Here is a 22,194-nt window from a genome sequence, read left to right as displayed (position 1 = left end):
GAGAATAAATTCGATCTGCTGTATGTCACAATTACATAATGCAGTTGTGTAAGCTTCCAGGCTTGTGAATGAACCAACATCCCAGGATAAGGCAGCTGCTTAACCAAGATTATGTGCAAACCCACACAAAGGCATGCAGGTATTTCAGGCCAGGAAGATGAAAGCTGACACAGATTTTCTGATGCAGCTCTCCCCTGTACCTCTGGAGATGTTACTACTACTTATAACACAGAACACTCACTGCAGTTCTCAGCTTAAAAGAAAAGGAAGAAAATACTGCCAGGCATTAAAAGTGAATGCAAGAATTTCAATTGCTGGATAAATGAGTTCCAAAGAAGAAATAAGTCCTGTCCATCACTGCCAAGATGACTGATAGTCTAAGAGGATAGAATGCTGCGGTGTTTTTCCACAGTGTCACAGCAAACCTGAGATGTCCTTCCTTGAGAGATGCCACAGAAAAGACAGCACAGAGTTTTCAGAAAAACAAAGGAACACATCTACCACTTACTCATTTCTAATTTCTACCAAAGCAAAACAAAACAGTCCACCCAACCCTGCACTGCTACAAAGAGAAATGGTGGCAAAACGAAGTCATACCAGGAAAGTTTTGAAAATGCCTGCATAGCTTATAAAATAACTGTTTTTCTCTTTTTTGGTGGTTTTTTTGTTTTTCTTTTTAATAAGAACTTCTACTATGCAAAATGTTAGGAAATGTTATTTTAGTTCTGTTGCTTGAGGGGGCAGGCAACAGTATGCCAACAGTTTATTTAAGTCTGGGAATGAGGAAGCAAAGATGGGATAGAGAAGTAGAAGAAAGGCAGGGATGAACACATCTTTCAGAAGGACAGAGCTGTGCTGGGTTTGATGATGCCATTACACTATGGGAAATAACTGGAGGTGCCAGAAACTCCCAAACAAGATGCCACCTATTGCTTTTGCTCTCTTCTCTGCCAATATATCTCACACTTAGCACCCATATTCAAACATTAGGATCAGGGATGAAGTTATCACACTCTTAAAATAAGATTTAGGTCCTGAACAAAGTGAATGTCTCACTCTGCTAGTGGGGCAGGTTGTGACCCATGACAAGTCTGCCATGGGTCAGACTCCAGAATTTGCCAGCAAATTTCACCTGTACAAAAGAGGGCGAAAAAGAATGAATACACAAAGACAGTCAGACACTGAGCAGGACAGTGTGTGGCCATCAGAGAGCTGTCATCAAAAACAGCCATGTGAGGGATATGAGAAATTCTGCATCATTTAACCATAAGGAACTAAACCAGAAGATGGAGAGGTCTTGTCTGTCCAGAATAATCCTGACAATGGTTTGTCCCTGTGTTCCCAAGATCTTGATGATACCTTTCTTCATACTCAAGTTAAAACAATGACCCTGGAAGTTTCCAAAAAAGAGAAGGGATACCATGAAACAAAGGGCATGATTGCCCATGAAACAAAGGGCAATCTGGATGCAACAAACTAGTATCTACTTCCCTTCAGAGACGCAACAGTCTCAGCTCCTTTTCCAGCATGACATTGTGATATACTCCAACCTAGACCACTGACAGAAGAGTAAAGGGTTGGATTTTTCAGGTCAAACCTCACATCCTGGCAAGTCTAGAAGAGCAACTCAAAGCTTTAAGGAAACAAAATACACACTTTTAAACCCTGTTATTTTTAGATAATTTTGAGGTTATAATCTAAAAACATCACAGAAAAGAAGGTTAAAATTAGCACCATGAATTTGTGTATCTTAAGTGAGGTTAGCTATTAGAAACAAAGTGAGGCTAACTATTAGAAACTAATCCTGCTCAAGATAAAAAGGTAATTCAGACATTTTCTCAGACTGAAATACTAATCACACAGTCATTAAAACTTTGCCAAATTTAGATTTCATGTATATCTATTTTCACATTTTAAAAAAATCTGTGAGCATTTTTTTACTTCCTTATAGAATTCTCAACCACTTCCTTGAAATATATATATTTTATTACAAGAAACGTACTCAGAGAAAATAGACAATGACAGGAAACAAAGGATTTTTCTATCCTTCCCAAAAGGCAGCAAGTGTCATACGCTCTTTATGCATCATCCAATGCAAGTGGTGAGATGGTAAAATTTGGAACATATTGGCATGATAAAATATACACAAGAAGAGTCCTGTGGTCTCACTAATTTGCAACATGAAAAGAAAGCTCAATTTCTATCTGCCCCTATCTCCTTCTTTGCTTTTTGGTAAAAGAAAAAGAACAAACACTGATTCCTTTGCCTTCCATACTATAAAACTTGGCCTCATTGAAAGAAAGGGAACTATCTTTTTCTAAAAGAAATGAATCTGTCCTTCTATCATGTGAAATCATGATTCATGTTCTGACACAGAACATCTACTTCTCAGATACATATAACTTTGCCAACTTTGGGGGATTTTCTCCCCTCCTGCAAAAGGAAGCTGCATTGTTGATACCACTCAGAAGAAGCCATATAGAGAGAATTATCCTTGTACATCGCTTCAGAAAACATCAAAGCTGCTCACAAGTCCTCTGCTTATCATCTAACTCAAACAGAACCAGTAGAAAGACAGGGCTCTGGGAAATTCTTGAATTCTCCAAATATTTTCCCAAGAACATATCCCTTAAAACACAAATAATCTGTGCAAGGGCAACTACCTTTCCCCTTTCCCCACCACCATCACACTCTTTCCAAATACAAGCTGTAATCCGAGGTCATGGGAAATGATCAGGAGATATTTTTACAGCTCATCATAAATTCATGAGGCTTAAGCAAAGAGCAGAAAAGAGGGGCGTGGGGGGGAATGTCAGGATGTGAGGGGGAAGAGACATGAGTTCAGAAAAAGTTCAAGAATCATCATGAGAAATATGATGTACATTTTCTCTAAACCAATATTACATTCTACTTCTATCCTACCTAACCCATTTTTCTTATTATTTGTCAATACAAAAGCCCAGAACAGAACAGCAGCACATGCCCTTAGTTTGCCCCCTTTTCACTTGAGTCTGTTTATTCTGAGATGATGTGAAAGGGTGTATATGTACTCATTCTTCCAAGAAAACAACAATATTAAACTTGGAGAACCTTTAAACATTTCAAGTGTTGCTCAGCAATCTCTGCATGCTCAAATACCAACTGCACTGGCCTGACAAGACTTTAACACACTGCACACCACAGGCAAAAGACCTCAGTACCAGGAAATTCTTGCTTTCACACAGTTCTTCCCTTTACATATTAATGTTGTGAGTAGAAGCAGGATAACCCATAATAAGCTACTTCTTCAGCTCCAACACTGAAAAAGCAAGGCTACAGTGTTATCTCTCAGCTCACTGGAAGCTGCAGGCTTGAAGAAAAATCTCAGCTGCAGGCTGGCAAAACAAGAATTTTAAACCTCACCAAAGAAAAAAATACTATGTCCTTATAACTAAAGGTGTGTTCTTTTAGTATACTGACAGAATTAGCTAAGGCCTATTTAAATTAATGAATAATAAATAGTGATATCCTCATCAAAAGCTTGCTTCTTTTCCTCCACCCCATCTTCATGTCACAAACTAGAAATCAAGTATATAGAAATACACAAAGTGAACATAGTTTTTTTCACCTTCTGCTCTAACTCAAAAATGCTAAGTGTCTGTATTTTACTGCCTGGTAATTCTATGAATCTTGAACACTTAATTCTTACCTTTTGCAAACATTGGCAAAATATCCGGGCTTCCCCAGCTCCAGGTATATTTACTTTCATTGAAAACGGAGTCAAATTCCACTGGATTCTCCTTCCATCCTGTTAAACAAACACACCTGCATTTAAATGGCATTGCCAAAAGATCTCATTGACTGCTTAAAATTGATAGTCCATGCAAAATGTTGTGGGGTTTTTTATAAGTTTCCCCTAAATTATTGCACAATGAACTCCAATTTGGGCATCTTGATTTTAATCCCATTTAAACATCCATTATAATTACTCCCCCGTTCATTATGAAGTGAGCTGAAAACCAGACCAATCTCATTATGCAGGGTTTCAAACAGGCAAAGCACACAGCTGGTTTATCTTCTAAACAGCTAACAACTCCCTGAATTCTGCATCTCCTGTTGCCTGAACTCAGTTTTTGGCATTTCAGGCAATAAGAGATACACATAAATGTCCAGAAGTCATGTTGTACTTCCTTACAATAAAATCTTCAAGATGTTTCCATGAAAAGGCACTTGACAGAAACATGGAGTTGCTTTTAACTAAGCATCCTTGCCAATCCTCCATTTGTAGTGATTGTCAGAAGGAAGAACCTTTTCATGAGGAATACAGACAAGACCAAGTAATTCCTCTCACCTCTCCTGTCCAAAACCAGCACACATGACTAGTGCTCAGGCCTGGAAGCCTGGGGGAAGGCAGAGGAACAGACAAAAGACCAAGTCAGTAATGCAAAGGGTTGTTCCACATAAACAAGCCCCAAACACTCAGTAGAAGCTCTGGATAAAACATGGGCTTGGGGCTTTTAGTTTATTTTGCTCCTGATTCTCCAATTCAAGCTTGCAATGGTTCAGCTGAGACACTGCAGTTCATTTCTTGTTTGCAACATCTACTTAGCCATATCCTAGTGCATTCCAAATGATAATTGAAAACTGCTACATGAAGAGGTGAGGCTGTAAGATACTTCTGCTTTTAGGTTCAGGCTGCTAAATTCAACCATATTAAAAAAATTTACGTAAGCTATTTTCCTAGCTATCAATATTAGGATTTGAAAATCCATCCAAAATTACTATTTTCCATATCATCTTGGCATACAAACTACAACACAGGTTATTTATCAATAATCACCCAGAAACCCAGCGCATCACTGAAACACTGAACCTCAGAGGACAACATTGCAAGCTTTAGGACCAGCCTACCTTTAGCAACTGCACTGACATCTTCATAAAATCCAGCAATGAGTGCAACGTGCCCCGGCCTGGATTCTGTTGGGACCCGGGTGTGAGAGATTCCCCAGCTGCCATTATTCTCTAGAATACTCCTGAAAAAAGGATTCAAGGCAGTTTAACTTTCATGACTTGTCAAAGTACAACAAATTGCAGATAAAAAGCATGACAGGTAGATGCGAAGCAGGAAATGCAAAAAAAGCCCCAAAACCCAGACTAAACCAGATTTTCACTACCACCTACTGTGCAATAAAACAGGCAGAACATTAACCTGCAAGTAGTTCTATATTGCAACACTGCACTAAGAACATCACTATTGTGGCCCATCAGCACTGCAAACAGATGAGTTCACCTGGTCTTCTAATACACCTAAAATTAACATACTGGTTATTTTCTGCTGCTTTACTCTTTAGCTTTTTTCCCCTCAACAGATTGTTTCTCCCTGGTGTTACTCTTTGTTCTTTCCATTTAGCCTGAAAATGTCTAATTCAATCTTATCTTACTCTTTAAATACACTCAATTATAATTAGCTCTTGTGACCATGCCTGCCTTTATCTGTGCTGAATCTTGGAAGCAACATTAAGAGAATTTGAACCCCACATAAATCGAAGGTGCAAATAATCTTGGCAGCAAGAAGAAAATTTAAGTAAACCTTGCATCTTTCTCCATTACACTGAAGTGAAGGAGAATGCATTCTCACCACATGCACACAAACACATCAAGTGTCTAGGGTTTATGCACATACAGTAAATAGTTACAACAGATAAAAAGCAAAGAAAACAGAGGACAAAGCCCAAGCACAAGAAACAGCCTCATAAACTATTCTCATGTGCCGAAGATCTGAACAGCTGGAGCCTGTCAGGAAGCAAGAGGTGAGTGCTACCATATGCTGTTTTCTTGTCTCCATCTTCTGGAAGAACAGAAAGATTCACTGCTCACTGTCAGAGCATAGGAAAAAAGAAAACAGAACACAACAGGACATATCTTTTACTGATTTTTAGGAAAAAACAGCAGAATCCTCTGAAAAAATTTAAAGTAGTTTTTAACAGTCAAGTTACCAGGAAACAAACTTTGTTGTTCATTATATAAGCTACCAAATTTGCTATGTTTATGTGTTTTAGTCCAAGGAAATTATAAGTTCATGCCTTTAACACCCTAAAATTTCAGGCTCCACTTTAAGCTTGCAGCACTCACCACTTGTTTGTTGGGGTTTTTTTAAACTCACCTTAGACCTCACATCCTCAGATTTACTTGAAAGCTCACAGAACTACTTGGAATAGCCCAAATACTACAGTGAGGAATATAAAGGCATGTAGAGACACAGCACTCCAATATGTTATTCCTACTCTCATCTCAGCTAGGAGATAATGCAAGTCGTAATGAAAAAAGTAATTAGAAAAAAGGAATTATGTATTAGTCAAAATGGTTTCTTATTTTTCTCACTACAGACTGATCAGGATGTATTGCACTAACCTTCATGAAAGATTTAAAACAAAAATAAAACACTTTATCTCTCCTGAGACTTACATTGTAACAACAGGTAGAAAATTGATTTAATTAGAATTTTATTTCTATTGAATTGGAAACTAAGTCTTTACCTTTGCCTGTCAACAAGAGCATGACTTCAGGATCTGAAGTCAACAACAACACATACCAGGCAAATTTGTCATTTACTCAAAATTAATTTAGATACTTTGAATTACTTCAATGCCTTTTACTCAGAAGAACAACTAAAAAAATTAATTTCCATGACAGTATAAACATTAGCTACCCATAATAATAATTGTAAGTATTAATGATATAGAAATATGGCTGAAACATGACAGACAAGGAAGAAAACCTCTTTCCTGAAATCACCATTGCAGCAATTCGGATCACTTACTGCCTCTCACAGCTATGATAACACTGCCGAAAACCTGATTTTTCATAAATATTGTGGAAGACTAGGCACTTGGCATACATGTATTATCCAACAATCTGCTTCAAGCCTAATGGATATTTATTTTTAATTCCATGCACCTACTAAAACTTTGCTTCTTTTAATAGCACATTGCTACAAGAATGGCTCTTGCTCATTTAAAGACAATCTTTCCTCATTAACAATGCAGTAGTTCCCAAGGCACTCCACTTGGATAAGACTAATAACCTGGCTGTTACGTTGCCCACTACTATAAAGTGGGTAAGGGACTGAACACTTGGAATTTAAGAATGAACATGCAAAAAAGTAAAATTTGTATTAAATTGCATATACCTTGAATTAGTATTATTGAAAAAGGAATGTTCAGACAGCAACAACTTGGCAGAATAAAAAAAGGATAATTTCCAGAAACTAACACATCATCTTGTCAGCCTGTTCACAAAGTTAACTTATGAAAGTCGTGCAGCTCAAAGGTTCACAGACAAAACTCTGAACCTGTTGCTTCAAAATTGTGGCAGCTTGTGTAATAGATCTGAAGATATGCTCTGGGCTGCCTGATCCTCCACATTTCAAAAGGCACAGCATGCTGCATGCTTTTTTCTCTTCATCATCTCTCACACATATGTACTTCTATGCAGAATGAGAGATGAGAGAAATACAGATGGCACTTCACACTCTACTGGCATTTTCTTCCACTCAGGGACCTACCTGCATCTTTGCTTGTTACAAAGCAGTTCTTCCCCTCAATTCACCCATGTGCTTTCAGCACTGGTGACAATGCTTTACTTCTACAGATTTTGAAATAGAAAGTCCTTAACTCCACAAACATGGTCAAGCAGAGAAAGCAAAAGTGACACTTTTCCAGCAGTAGACAAACTAGTACATAGTTTAACTTGTTTCAATATAGCCATGATAATGCTGAGTGGCTAAAACTTAAAACCTCAAATCACTTAATAAAAGAAAATACCCATTATAACTTTTTCCTGGCCACTACTCACCCCTGCTCCCAGTGATGGGGCTATTACAGCATTCATACCTTGATGGTGTTGGTTGGTGGTCCAAAAGACCAACAGTTTTACTGCTAAGGAAAGAAACTGCTCTGGGGTAAGTGTGAAGTCCACAGCTAGCAGACAACATGGTAAACTCACACTGATGTGGCAGACACCTGCCTATAAAACAGTAACAGCAGCAGAAGTAGGCACAAGTAAGTCCATGTGGGCTGGCAAGCATTGTAGCAGGAATTCTCATATTTCTGTATTACTTTTGCAGCAGTGGACTGCAAAAGCCCCAAGAGCTTCAGATGACTGATTATTTGAGTTTGCTCTGATATTCAAGCCCAACCAATTCTATGATCACACAAAAGTAGTCTTATTTAATACTGCCTTTTTTTCAGTGTAGAAAATTGTCTTATGCTCAAATAATTACCTTGACATAAGATGATGGGCAAAGTTAACAAAAAAATAGTTCTAAGCACACAAGGATATGACTTTAAACACTTTTTTAGCAGGATTATTTTTTCACAGCCTTAAACTAAATCATTCCTTTAAGCAATTAGACACACACTGTAGAGAGTACAAGGGAGGCAGCAGGGTCATGCACACAGGAAGGGTGGAATGAAGAGGAAGTGGCAGCCTGCTGTTAGATCTATTCAGGACATCTCTTTTAATCACGCCTTAAAAAATTTTGTCAGTAGCTTAGAATTAGAAGACAAGCACGTTAATGTACTGCTACTCTTAAGCTGAGCTTCCAGGAAGCAGCTTAAATTAGGGACTGCCAGGCTTCAGAATTGATACCATGGTGATGTGAATGGAGAAAGTTCACTCCCCTCTCAGTTACTGGCTATCTGTAGAGTTCAGGGGACAATATGGACTCAATTTACACTGTCCTACTTTCAGCAGCTTTCCTGCCAAGGGACACCAACCCAAGCTCATGCATTTCTGCACAGTGTAACTCTGCAAAGTTGGTTACTGTGAGGGCAGAAGGAAGGCAGTACTCAAGCCACCACAATTGTTGTTCTTGTTCTCTTCACAACACTGTGTAAAGTAAAAGCCTGTAGATCTGTTGGAACCCAGAAAATTCCTCTGGCCGCCCTGAAGGGCTCGAGCCCCTGCCTGGGGGGCTCACAGACCTTGGCACAGAGCCCAAGACCTCTGTGCCTTTGATTTAGCCCTTGGAAAAAACAATTACCAACCTTTATATGAAAAATTACAAGTCAAGAGAGTTTAAGGAGAATAATAGTTAGTTGGTCACAGAGTGAAAAATAGATTTTTGGGGTTTTTAGAATGGGGGCTCAGGAGGCAAGATGGAGGAATCTGGACATGTCCGGTCTTTCTGCTTCTTCTTCTTGGCCTCCATCTTCTGAGTGATGTTGGCAATTTTGGATTGGTTTAAGGTAGAAACTCACTGTCTAACATAGGTGATAGATATTGGGAAGTTACGGTAAGTAGTGTACACATAGCTTTTAGTATATAAAGATAACACTGCCCGGGGGCAGACAGTGTGCCTCTGCCTGACCTGCTGAACAGACCTTGGCAGGACAGGAGAAAGAATTTTATAGATAAGAAACAAACACAACCTTGAGACCAAGAAATGAAGAGCTCTGACTCCTTCTTAGGAGACTTTCTAACACATCTTGGAGTCACTCTGAGCAGCAGAGACTCTGAGCTAGGTCAGTGTAGCTTTGGGCTTACCGCAGGTAAGGGGCCCGGGCTGTGCCATTGCTGTCCAGCTCATACAGAGAATCTGCTCGCAGACCGTCGGCAACAAAAAGCACGAGACGCTTCGCCGGAGGCGGCAGCGGAGTCTGCTGAGGAGTCATTCCATGGACCAGGGGAGAGCTGAAGTAGATGTCAAAAATGGAGACCAAGAACACACAATGCACAAGGAGCCCCGCAAGAATGAAGACTGGTATATCCATGGCAGCGGCCAGCTGGCAAAGGCAAAGCACAACACTAAGAGAGAGAGTGAAAAATCAAGTTAGGCAGATGAGACTTTATCAGAATCAATATTTATTTCATTTGTTATGGAATGCAAGCAGCAACCACATACATCCCCCGAATAAAATCAATTTCTGCTTCCAATAAGCTTTTTTCCCCACAAGTCCTGGTCAGAGTCACTGCATGACTAATTCAGACTTTTGACAACCATTATATCTCAGCAACTCATCTCTGGTGTTCGGCTTCAAAAAACCACTGAATCAAGGCAGTTTGTTCTGTGAGCTACATTTGTGACAGAAGACTCAGACAATGCAATGTCTCCATGAACACACTACCCTCTGCTGGCCGGCTGCACCACAGAGTTGAAGTCTGTTCAGGTAAATACAAGCCAGACAGCCAAGAGAAAGCCATCCTATGATAAACATCCATCCAGCACTGCTTTTTTTTTCCTCCAAGTTTGGCATCAAATCTGGGCTCATTATACCCTGCCTAGAAACCAAAACCTTCTTTTAAAAGAACAAAGATGCTGTGCTGAGCACAGAATGCTATTCCTCTTCTAAAACAAGTGGCAAAAGCACAACAGCTGAAGAATTATGTTTCAGGAATTATTATATTCCCTTTTTGAGTGGTTTTTTTCCTTCCCTGTCATCCTGTGATGTCATATTAGAGACAGAAATATGCTTAATAACACGTACACTGGAAAACGTCCATGTTTGCCAAGCGTGCTGTGGGGTTCATGCAATGCCTCCTAAGTAAATATGTAATTATTTAAGTAAAGTAGGAAGTAAATATGAATATTAGCTGAGCTAAGTATGGGACCTGAGCCTGAATGTGGCTCAGTTCTTTCAAAAGATTATTAGTGCTGTCCAAGCTGCTTAGTTATTTAAATATTAGCTAATTATCCACCTTAGCCAAACATCACCTCCATTCACCAATTAAGAAACAGATGCTCTTAACAGCCCGGAAGGTTCAGACTACCTATATAAATACACACCCCTCTCCAAAAGAAACAGTTTGTTTAAGAATTTAGTTAGAGCTTCTCAATGACAATATAATTATTAAGTTTATCTTGTTACTTTCAGACTTCCAGTAGCTAAACAGACACAGGCAGCCACCATATGGTAAATCTACCACTCCTACCAAATAAGGATAAAAGGCTTCATTACCACATAACCTTAACTCTGAAAGGAGTTTTTTAAAGCAAAAACATAAAAGGCCAGGAAAACGAGCGGAAAAAAAAGAAACACACTAAAAAAAGATTTGAAAGATAATACACAATATTACTTACTAACCTAAAGAAAATTCAGATCAGCATGCAACTTAAACATAACTTCAAATCCCACCCATTTTCCTTACTGAAACACAGATGCAACAACTCCAACTCTAATCTGAAACATTACTACAGCAATTTCTCGTTTGAGATATTTGGAGAGAAAATTAAGTAAAAAATGGAGATAAAACACTCAAGCACTTCAAAGAGACATGTAGTAGTCACACTTTAATAAACAAAAACTTTTTGTTAACCAGGAACTTACTTTTATGTCTACAAGTGAGATTCCAAGAGATTTGGAATATCTGTAAATATCAGTTTGTTTATTTTTTAAGTATTCAGGGTTCCTGCACCAATTTAAATATATGAAATCATAATCACAGAAATACCACTAAGTTCAGTGCCAGAGCTTATTTTATCCAATCAGTTCTATTTTCCACAGGGCTTTTACTTTTGATGCAGTTGTGCTTGATAAGAAAATATGAACGACTCATGCCTTAAACTGATGAGACTAAACACCCTACTAAAGAAAGCTGTTACTTCTACTTGTTGTATGCTCCCAGTGCTACACTTCCACAGCTTAACATATTCTAATGTTCTTCTAATTAAAGTATTAGTAACCTAGTCTGTTTTCTGCACTGGCTAATTCTCTTTGCTTTTAACTCTCCCTAGCCCTGTCTTTGCAAACAGAAGAGTTCAATCAACACAATTCAAACGTAATGCTTAGACTATAGCATCTATAGAATTAGTGAGAAAAGAAAAAAAGGAAAAGAGTATTTCTTTTGCAACCACAGTTTGATTACGTTACACCAAAACATTTATCTGGGCCCAGCATATCCTACTGCTCAACATCATCACAAGGTTTCCAGACAGGCAGCTCCCAAAGCACCTGCTCCTGCCACATCCCTCCCTTCTGCCTCTACCTCAGCTGACCCTGCTCCTTGAATGCAGGACTTGGTGTCATCACTGAAACACAAGGTTGTGAACAATATTCTGTCCTCAAGCTTACAGACAGTTTCCCACAGGTACAGAGGCTCCGGAAAGCTCCTAATTGCACCCAGCTGAATGCAAATTTCTCTACAGAGCCTGGTGCTCGACTGTTCAAGATAGCTCGAAAGGCATGGAAACAATAAGGATAACAATTTCAATAACAACTTATTCCTCACAAGGAAAAAATAACCAGGATAAAAGGAAAAGCTGGATTAAGCACTAGCTTATAAGAAAAAGCAAAAGGCACAGCCTGATGAGAGAAGAACAGAAATGTTTAAGCATACACACTTTTGAGGCTGAGGAGCCATAGCTAAGTACTTATGACTAGTGCCAAAACATCTCTGCCCTCAGGTGTCTGGCCATCCAAAATGGGGATAAACAAACCACTGCTTGAAAATACATCTTATATCTTTCTGTCAAGAAAACTTGAGCCAAAGACATCTCAATATTTTTGTGTCCTGTGATATTTTCTCAGGCAATCCCTTAGTGCAGTACCTTCCACAGTTTTTGTTCTCACAGGGCAAAATACAAGCTTTGCTCAAGTTGTGGCTGCATTACTCTCTTCTGTCACACCAAGAGGAAAGACACTGAGTCCTGTAGATAAGAGAAGCACGTTGCAACCTATTTGCCATGTGCCATTTCTTACTGCTCACCCAAACACATCGCTTGCCACAACAGAATCCTAGAATGCTAGCAGTTCAGACAGCCAAGTCGCCTCCTCTATAGACTCAGCCCAACTAGTAAGCTATATATCAGGCTCTAATTTATATTCCTTTCTTTCTACATTTCCCCCCTTCTGTCACCATCTCCTAAACTATACAGAGCCAATAATGATACTGTCCATCCCCCAGTATGCCAGACCTTAAACTATTCCAATAAAATAGTTTTGTTCAAACAATTTGGAGACAAAATCACAAAGCTGATGTGGATTTTTAAAGATTCTTTTCAGATCCTGAACAGGAAAGTACTAAAGATCCACTAAGCTACTCACTGCCTGTTAAATGCAAGTTGTTCACATGGAGGAAGTAAAAAATGAGCAGGGCCAAGGTGATGCAGGGGGCTCCAGGAGACTTCAGAGCTTCTCACGTCTTTGGATGTTGCAGAGGAGCAGAGAAGAGAGTGGGAAGATGCACGGGTGAGAGTGATCTGAGAGACAGCAAGGCAGAACCAGCAGACACCCTTCCTAAAGTCTAGGAGATTAAAGAAAGAAAAGCAGCAAGGACCTTTTGACTGCAATTAATTACTTTTCCAGAATCAAGTGATACATGCAGATTAGAGAAGGGTTTTTGGTGGTACTCTCTCCTCACTCTGAATTCTCAGTGAGAAGCTCCCAGCTGGTGACAAACAGGATGAAGAGACCCTTTCTTTCTTTGTATTCACACCTATCAAAACAATAAACATAACCCCTGCTATTAGCCACAAGCTCCTCTCCAGCAGCCACATCAGTGCAAAGACTAAAACACCCAGACTGTGATGGTGGCAGGGGAGCAAGAGAGCTGCAATGAGCCACCCAAGAGCAACTCTTCTTCTCATGAGCTTTTCCCTCTTTTCAAGTTCATCTGTAATTTGTTGCCAAGAATGTTTTTTTTCTGAACTTTCTTTTGGATGCCATAGAAGCCACATCCACAGCACCAGGCTGGATCAGGTTCCTCAACAATTAACAGGAAGGCTGACATAATTAAATGCAGCACTCATTTTCCCCAAGTAATCTACATCTAAGTTGCATTGCCTCTGAAGTTATCATCTCTCAGCATTATTTATAAAGCAAAGAAAACCATACTTGTACTGCAACACAATACAGCTCTTCATACAAAATGTAACAATTCCCTTTTATATTTTTCTTTCTCTAAATATACAATGAAACACAAAATAGTGTGTTTCCTCCCATTGGCAGGAATATTTTCTTAAGGACAATGAAGTGTCAAAACAAGGAGCTCAAGGTACATTAGTAATTTCTTTCAGAGGGGGCCATGCTTCACTAATACCATCAAGTCTGTTGATTAAAATAAAGAAAATGCATTTTCAATAAGCATCAGTGGCCTTATCTTCTACAGAAAATATTAATAGACAAGAATGTCTGCTGTGCTTCTGGCTAATATATTTCAATTAAACAGTGTTGTGGTTTTTTGTAATTTAACAGCCCAAGTTGGGACTGTACAGTTTGTCTACACATTAAAACATTATCCTTTTCTAAGGGCAGAGGAGCAAATGGAAGTTGGGTGGTCTGACAGTACTTTGCATGATATGTCAGCTCCAAAGGTGGTGGTTAGCAGTCCCTACCCTATTCTTTCACTAATTTAGATTTTTAAAGAGCCACACCAGTCAGGAAATGCACTCAAGTCATTCCTGCCGTCACAGCCCACACATACTGACTGCACAAGGCTGTAATTTACACAAGAGCTGTACCTGCTAGTTCTGAGTAACTCTCATATTTTCGCTCACCACTTGAGCATAGGAAACCCCAAACCCTCATCTTGACTTCATCATGTATGAAGTAGGAAAATGATAAATTCCCTTTTCCTCCTCCCCAAATTTTCGTTTTCTTTCTCTATTGAAGTATAACATACTCTGCCAGACAGACAATGAAACTATAACTACAGTATTTCCACTTGCTCTGGCACTGAAGTGGCTTTTGTAATTCAAACCATCTGCTTAAAATTATTTTATGTTCAACACCTTCACTGAGTATTTTAGAGATTATAATAACAAATGACAACTGTTTTAAATTTTAAATGTGGTTCAGTAAAGCACACCCAATCCTAAGGCAAAGAGCTCAAAGAATACTTCACTTTCTTTTAAACATCACTTGATAATCAAAATTATTCTGTCTGCCTAGAAAAGTCTCTCATGCCAGAATATTTCAGGGAGAAATGTTCTCCTCTTATTGCAGGGGTTCCATACTGTTGTCTCTTATCACAAAAGTTCCATACCTTCTTGGTGTTTCTCATGGGCAGCTCCTCAGAGCACTGACCCTTTCTTCTTCACAAAGCAGCCACCCCACTCTTTTGTAGCATTCTTCTTCTCACTGGTTACACCTGTGGCCTGTTAAAGTCAGGCCTGCTCCTAATCTTTGCTAACTGGCCCAGCTGAAACTCCTTAGGGGCAAGATTACTTTCTACACCTTCTTTATCTCCTTATATTCTATCCCCCTACAGAGAAATTTGACTATGGCCTGCAAAGCATCATTGAAACATCAAGTGCTCCAATACTTGAACGCACTGCAAGGCTGTCACCCCAGTGTCAGCCTATGCAATTTTCTCTGAATTATCCTTAAACGTGGGAAACTGGATCCACAATTTTCCCAGGAAAAAAGCCCATACCTGAGAACACTGACAATGGGACAGCAGTAATAAAGAGAACAAGAGCACTTCATTAAGAAACAATTACATTTTTGAGGCATGAAAGAGAAAACAAGAGCACCACCCTTTTGTACCATTTGTTAGCCAAGGGCAGGCAAAATATAGAGTAGAAATTTAGCATTACATTCACTCAGGATGCATGCAGCTGAAAATTCAGAACTCACAAAAAACAAAATCCAACAATGAGAAACCCTGTGTGATCTTGCTGTGAATTATTTCACTGGGTAACAGCATTTGGAGGACCTATGCAGGGTCTCAGGAGGTATCTGCAAATCCTCTTGCATATTTCTTGACTTCTAAGTCATTCAGCAATACCCTACCAGCAAGTCTTCTTCAAACATCACTGTGATACTGCATTTTTTCTTTTTCATCTCAATATGGACTGTTTAATTCTTTTTTGTACCACCAAAAGTAGTAGATTCCCTCAGATTTCTGCATTCTTGAATAAAACAAGAATGCTTTCCTGTCACTGTTTTTTTTCCTTAACCTGCTTGGAGATTTTGTAGACAGATTCTTCATATTAAAAGTTTTATATTCAATTGAAAATAACCTCAAGAAAGGGGCACTTTTGGGGAAAGAATATCAGCCTGACAGTGTCTAATAAAACACATCCTACCAGTTTTCACAGGTCAGGGTCAAGGGACAAGTGGCACTTAAGAGAAGACAAGCACATGGAAGGCAGCTTGCCACAGCAATCTTCTGTCTTACTGGAGCCCTCCCTCACAAACCAAGGCTGAAGGCCCCCTGGGGTATTTTAAAAGCCATTTGCAATAAAAATACACAATAAAGCAGAAGTCCCAATACAAGCATAACAGTTCTGCCCTTTAACAACAAAGGGGCAAGGATCATACAATAAATATTAACCTAACACACAGGGATGAGGATGAAAAAAAATAACTTTCAGCTACACTCTTGCAAAACTAGTTTGCAAATGTGTTATAGATACACACAGAGGAAAAAAATACCCTTTAACAAAAAAAAAAAACACCAAAAAACCAAACAAATAGTGCTTTATGTATGCTCTAGAGAAGCTAGTATGAATAACGAAGGTTTTAAAAAGTTGGCAGAAGTTGTTTTGCTTCTACTAAGTCACATTTGCTTACTGAGAGCAACCATTACAAATAAACAAGAATTATGCCATACAGCAACAAGCACATCTGTTGGATCTTACACATGAGCCTCTGAATGCAAATTTACCAAAAGCTTCAGTTTGAAGGAAAAAAAGAGACCACATCTTGCAAGCATAGAATAATACTTTGATAAGAAGCAGCCAAAGAATCAATTATTTGTAGTTTCCCACCTTTACAAAAGTTGGGGGGGTTTTTTGTGGGTTTTTTTGTTTTGTTTTGTTGGGGTTTTTTTGGTTTTTTTTTTTTTTTAGTGATAGACTTCAGAACTTTCTGGGTTCAAAAGTATTACTTAGTTATGCTAGCAAGTTGACCATAACGTGTAGCTGAACACTATTCAACCGGCCAGCATAATCTACATTTTTACCTTTACTTTGATCGTATCTCCATTCCAGAGTGCTTGTAAGTCCTTCTTTTCTGTTTCCAGCATTTCAATAGGAATCAATTTTGGAAAGCTTTGGTGCACGTCCCTGCACTTCATGGCATCCCATGCCTTTTGATGGCTTTCACTTTGGCAAAGAGGCTTTCACCTTTTTTTTTTTTTTTCGGTATCCATGCCATGTCTCTCATATCTTCCCCATCAAAGCTGTGTCTTCCTCCTTGATTTTTTCCCCTGCTTTTGCAGCATCCGTGAGCTTGGGTTTGGCCTGTTCTGGTCCTTTGCGCTGCACCTCATTTCCTCCCAGACTCTTTTCTCGTTGTTCCGTGTCAGCCTTGTTTGGCTGGTAAATGTATTTTCTATACCTTTACGTGCCAGACAAGGCTGACACGGCCAGAGGCGAGCTAAGCTCCCCACTGCGAACAAAACTTCCTCTGAAGGAGGAGCAGGAGCGCGGGCACGGCTCGGAGCTCTCCCAGCGCCCGGCGCTCTCCAGGGTCCTGCACCGCGCCCGGCGCCACCGCACACAGAATCCCGGCACATCCCAGCCCTCCTGGCCTGAAAGAACTGCAACAGTCAGGGTGTAAAGTGTAGAAAAATGATAAAAAGGATGGATTATGCCTCCTTTAAAAGAGCATCAAGTCATAACACAAGCACGCACAGTGTCACTCTAGTTTTTTAAGATTTTCTAAGTCTTCTGATGTTGACATTCTTGTAGTGAATTCTCTCACACACTTTCTGTAAATAACTCATTGTTTTTCATTCCTTTATGGAGGAGGAGAGAGTTGATAGACTGTTAGTTTGACCAGTGTCATTGCAGAGATGTCAATGTCACCTTCCAATCCACTGTCACTTTTGTAAAACTATAAATATTGGAGTCAGAGAATAAAACTTCCCTTTTTTCCCTTCACCTTGAGTAATGGTGTGCTTGTGTTCTCTCGTGTCCTTCAGCAACATGCACAGTATTTGTACAAGGATAATTTGAGGTGCAGTAAGAAATCTCTATGCAAAGGAATCACCTTCTCTTTAACTCTTCCGCCAGCAGCCAAACTTGCAAGCTGTTCACAAAGGAAACATTTCCCTAAGCTCCCACAGGACTCAAAATGTCACTGAACTTATCCATTACTGCAGCCTGAAATATTGGCCTTCACTTTAGTACAAAGTTCTCTGTGCTCCTACATTGGCCTCCACTAACCGAGTAGTTAACATTCATCAGCATTTATGATATATCAACTTGCAAACACCCTCTGCTGAAGCCCTGTGAGCTTGATTTGTTTTTATTACAAAGCCAAGCCACTTTTCATTTGTATAAGACACCTTTATTTTTCAGCTGCTGACTCAGTCTAATAATTAATGGAAACAGAAAATTATGTCTTCGAACAATCTGTGTTCTGCTTCTTTGCCATACAGGGAACTGCTGATTTAAAGTGAAAATTCCCCAGCAGTCTAACTCTTTCAGCAAATGACAGCAACAGAACCACTGAAGAGAAAAAGAGAGCTCAGAAGACAAACCAAAAACTGCTAGAAACCCACAAACCTACAGATGGGCAACAACTCCCCAGTTCTCATATTTGAGGTGATCTGGGTATCAGTTATTCACTTGTACCCTGCCACCTATAAAAACTTGTTTGCAACTAAAAACATATTTTCCAAAATACTTGGGACCAGCAAGGCAAATATATTTTATCAAATATCTTTTATACAATAACAGCTGTCATGGGGGTAGCAGTTAGCAGAACAAGAGGCTTTCACAGTTAGGAATACTCAAGAAAAAACAAGCCAGTACAGCTGCAGAGAGCTGCCCTGCCCTCCTGTGCTCCTGCCCACTTATTCCCAAGGCAAATCTCTTCCTTGGGCTGGCACAGCCAGGTGTACAACTGGATAGTTAAGCATTCTAGAGAATGAATTCAATTGAAAATAACCTCAAGAAAGGGAAAAAAACCAGGAAGAATAAAGATGACTTTGCTGTAGTTTAGTTCCCTGAATTCCCAAGACAAACCTCTCTGTTGGCAGCAGGACAGGATGCCATCTCCTCCCAACAAAAGACCTAACTCAGCATGCTCAAAGCATGTCCTCAGACTCCTTAATTCTCTGAAGCCTGTATCCCACATTAGTTGTAGTCAGCAGGCCATATAAGGAAAAAAATGCTGAATTTTTTTGTCCAAAACTGTGCAAATACTAAATTGAAGAGGAATAACGTGAAGCAGACAGCAAAAGCACAGAGCAGCTTCCCTTCCCCACCTCTCCTGTCCCTCACCACGGTCAGGCAGGGTCAGGCACCCATCTCAGAGCCTCTGCAACACCTTTCTGGGCAGCCTACAGCCCAGCCAATGTGCTCCATCCTCCAGGCTATGAACAAGGCCCAAGTAATTCAATACTCAAGTGTTTGCAGTGTCTAAAAGGTCATGTCTTTGATTCACAGTTTATAAATCCTCACTCAACTGTAACAGCAATTTTTCCTTACATATTCATTCTCACAAAGCCATAAATATACACATAAAAAGCCTGAACAAGTTTTCTAAAATACTCCTTAGGCTCTTAGTGTGTTTGATGTCTTTTTGTGATGGTAGGTTTCCCAAATACCCAGTGTTCACAGTAACACTTCAAAACAGCAGTTTTGGAGGTAGAAAAACACAGCCAAACTTGAATCCAAAGGGATTTTGGGGGGATGTTTTGTTTAATTCAGGTCTTCACCTGATATCATGGGTCATTATCACATTTTTGGTGACGATGAAAATATTTCCAAGTGCCCATTCACACTGCTGTACTACTTTACTTAAAATCCCAATTTAACAAACCCTTATAAAGTAGTTTTTTTCTGGGCAAAGCTACATCTGAATGTAACACACAAGGAACCATTAACTACTGATAGTTACAGGCTGTTCTCATTAAAAAACATTCCCTTGAAACTGGAATGGACAGATACAATTTCAGAGACGTGGCAGAGGTCTTTAAGTACAAGCTACCAACATTATGTGTCTCAACATCTTCATTATGTGGCTCCCACAAAACATAAAAATATTTTAGAGGTTAGAGTTAACAAAGCACTAAAATTCATTTTTAAGGTCTAAAAGCAAACATAAAAATCATAATTGCCATCAAGTTTCTTTTGAAAGGAGGCAAAAGTCACCCTTCAACAAACATATAGACAAAGACTCTTTCAGGCAGCTCACTTTTAGAAGAAAACTTAAGCAAGTGTTGGTAGAACTCACAGATGAGCATTATTTTAAAGTAGAAATCAGATTTTCTTCAGATAGGTCTCCATCATTTTGTTCTCTGTGCCCTAATTGGGACCCCAATCAGATTAAAAAAGCTCCCCTATTTCCTTATAGGACCCACTTGAACACATTAATTCATCTACTTCAAGCATTCAGCACAGAAAAAAGCCCCAGTATGTACCTAATAGAATTAATTTACTTGAATGAAATTAACTTTGGCTGTGGGAGCTGAGACAGAAACCTCCTTAAAGCTTGGCTTAAACTGTGTGTTCAGTGGGTGAGAGAATGGCTGACACTGCACCAGGGTAGTGCAGAAAGAAAGAACACTTTACCCACCCATGACCCCACCAAACAACAGAGGGAACCTGAAACTGCTCATATGTTTCAGTTCATTAAACTCTCAGGCATTATCTCAAGATTTAACACGCCTACCAAAATCAACACAGTAAAAACAAATTTTTTTCTACTAATTTTTCAGCTCAAGGATCATAAATTTACAAGTTCGTAAAACAAAACATGCATAGACTGAAAAAAATGTTTACACCACCCCTTCCAAAAAAAGACTCTTCAGATTTTTTTTGTACAAGCCCATGTATTTTGGACTCTTAGCTGTCTGAGATATATTTAGATATGTTGTTCTTCAGACACAGAGCTCAAATCCTTTAAAAGTTAGAAGGAGACAGCAACTCCACTAAAAGACAAAGCAGCTTGATGAACAATCTGCCTCTCTTAGAATGACTACTGAATAATTAACTCGCAGCTGTCTGCCTCATAGACCTATATAATGCTCCATTTCCAGAACTCATGCAGCTTTTTCTGCCTCGCACATCCTCTGAGGCACTATCAGGTTTTATTCTCTGGTTTCTCAGAACAATACCCCTTTGGCACATAAACTCTTCTAAGCATATTGTTACAAGCACATTTTTCTACCTACACTCTTTATTCCTGGAATACACATTTCAACGAAGACAGCTTTTTCCCAGCCATCCATCAATTATTTTGGAGCAATCGGGTGACATCTGTAAATATTTAACTAACTTTCACAAACCCAAACAAGCCTCTTCCAAAGCACGGAACCAATGGGACGCTTTTACATCGATTTTCAGCGTGGAAGAGTGAAAAAAGTTAGTCCTTAGTGGCACGGAGAAGTGGGCAGAAATGAGTTTGGGAAGAGAAAGGCAGAGGCGGGCGCTGCAGAGCCCCGGGACCGCCGCCAGAGGCCGCTGCAGGACCCGGCAGGAGGCAAAGCACCGGAGCCGGCTTACATCCAACTCACTCTGAACGCGCTCTAACCCTCCAGAAAGGATGGAAAAAGCAGGTTTCCTTAAAGGTTCTCAATTCCACCGAAGCAGCAACGCTAATATGTTTTTGTCCCCATTTTTGTTGTGGTCCCACTGGAATTTTGAAGCATTTTCAACACACTGCTAATTTACGTTACACTACAACCAGTTCATGCTCTGCCACTTAGGCTCTTTTTAGTGGATCAACAACATAAAACAACACAGCAGTAATAAAATCCAAAGTTTATTACAGGACAGAAAGCTAAATGGAGTATAAAATTTACAGAAGAGCTATGCAAATCCAAAACTCAAAAGCACAGTCTTTTATGGCGCACCACCATGTGAATGGAAGAGATTGGAGTGAGTACTCCAGAGTGCTTTTAGATCTCCGTGTCACTGCCAACCATTCCCATTATTCTATTACCAAGAGTTCAGCCCCAATATGCAGGTCCTAGTGGAGCTCCCATTGGTGGGAATGGAACAACATTTTCAAAGAAACCAAACAGAAACCAAAGCTGGCCCTGTTTTGCAGTTCCCAGTGAGCTGAACTTCCTTCAGTAGCACACACTTCCTGGTGCTGCATTCTGGCTGCAAGTGTTTTGCCAGGTAACACACAAAGTAACCACTTTGCATGGTGTTTTTAAAAGTGATAACTTCACACTTCCAGATGCACAACTTCATGGACTCATAGAATTATTTAGGTTTGAAAAGACCTCAAAGGTCATTGACTCCAGCTGTTAACACAGCAGCGCCAAGCCCACTGCTAAAACACATTCCCAAGTGCCACATTCACATGTCTT

At 39.6% G+C, this 22,194-nt stretch overlaps 1 protein-coding gene across 4 annotated transcripts in view; it reads right to left on the bottom strand.

Annotated features, from left to right (window-relative positions):
- PIGN (phosphatidylinositol glycan anchor biosynthesis class N) overlaps nucleotides 1–22,194 on the bottom strand; it is a 99,631-nt gene that overhangs the window by 75,494 nt on the left and 1,943 nt on the right. Inside the window, exons 1-4 of one of the 4 annotated variants that reach the window (XM_064705429.1) lie at nucleotides 14,962–15,034; nucleotides 9,526–9,786; nucleotides 4,891–5,012; nucleotides 3,689–3,787 (exon numbers count right to left, since the gene is read on the bottom strand). In XM_064705429.1, the coding sequence (XP_064561499.1) occupies nucleotides 3,689–3,787; nucleotides 4,891–5,012; nucleotides 9,526–9,752 (448 nt within the window). In that variant the 5' untranslated portion in view covers nucleotides 9,753–9,786; nucleotides 14,962–15,034. Of the gene's footprint in view, nucleotides 1–3,688; nucleotides 3,788–4,890; nucleotides 5,013–9,525; nucleotides 9,787–12,526; nucleotides 12,546–13,022; nucleotides 13,106–14,961; nucleotides 15,035–22,194 lie in introns of those variants that run through there. The other 3 variants (XM_064705432.1, XM_064705430.1, XM_064705428.1) reach the window with 3 other exon arrangements.

Source organism: Zonotrichia leucophrys, chromosome 2 (genome assembly GCF_028769735.1).
Source record: "Zonotrichia leucophrys gambelii isolate GWCS_2022_RI chromosome 2, RI_Zleu_2.0, whole genome shotgun sequence".
NCBI classification, from domain to species: Eukaryota; Metazoa; Chordata; class Aves; order Passeriformes; family Passerellidae; genus Zonotrichia; species Zonotrichia leucophrys.
Note: the sequence above shows the minus strand (reverse complement) of the source record. Positions and strands in the feature narration are given on the sequence as shown.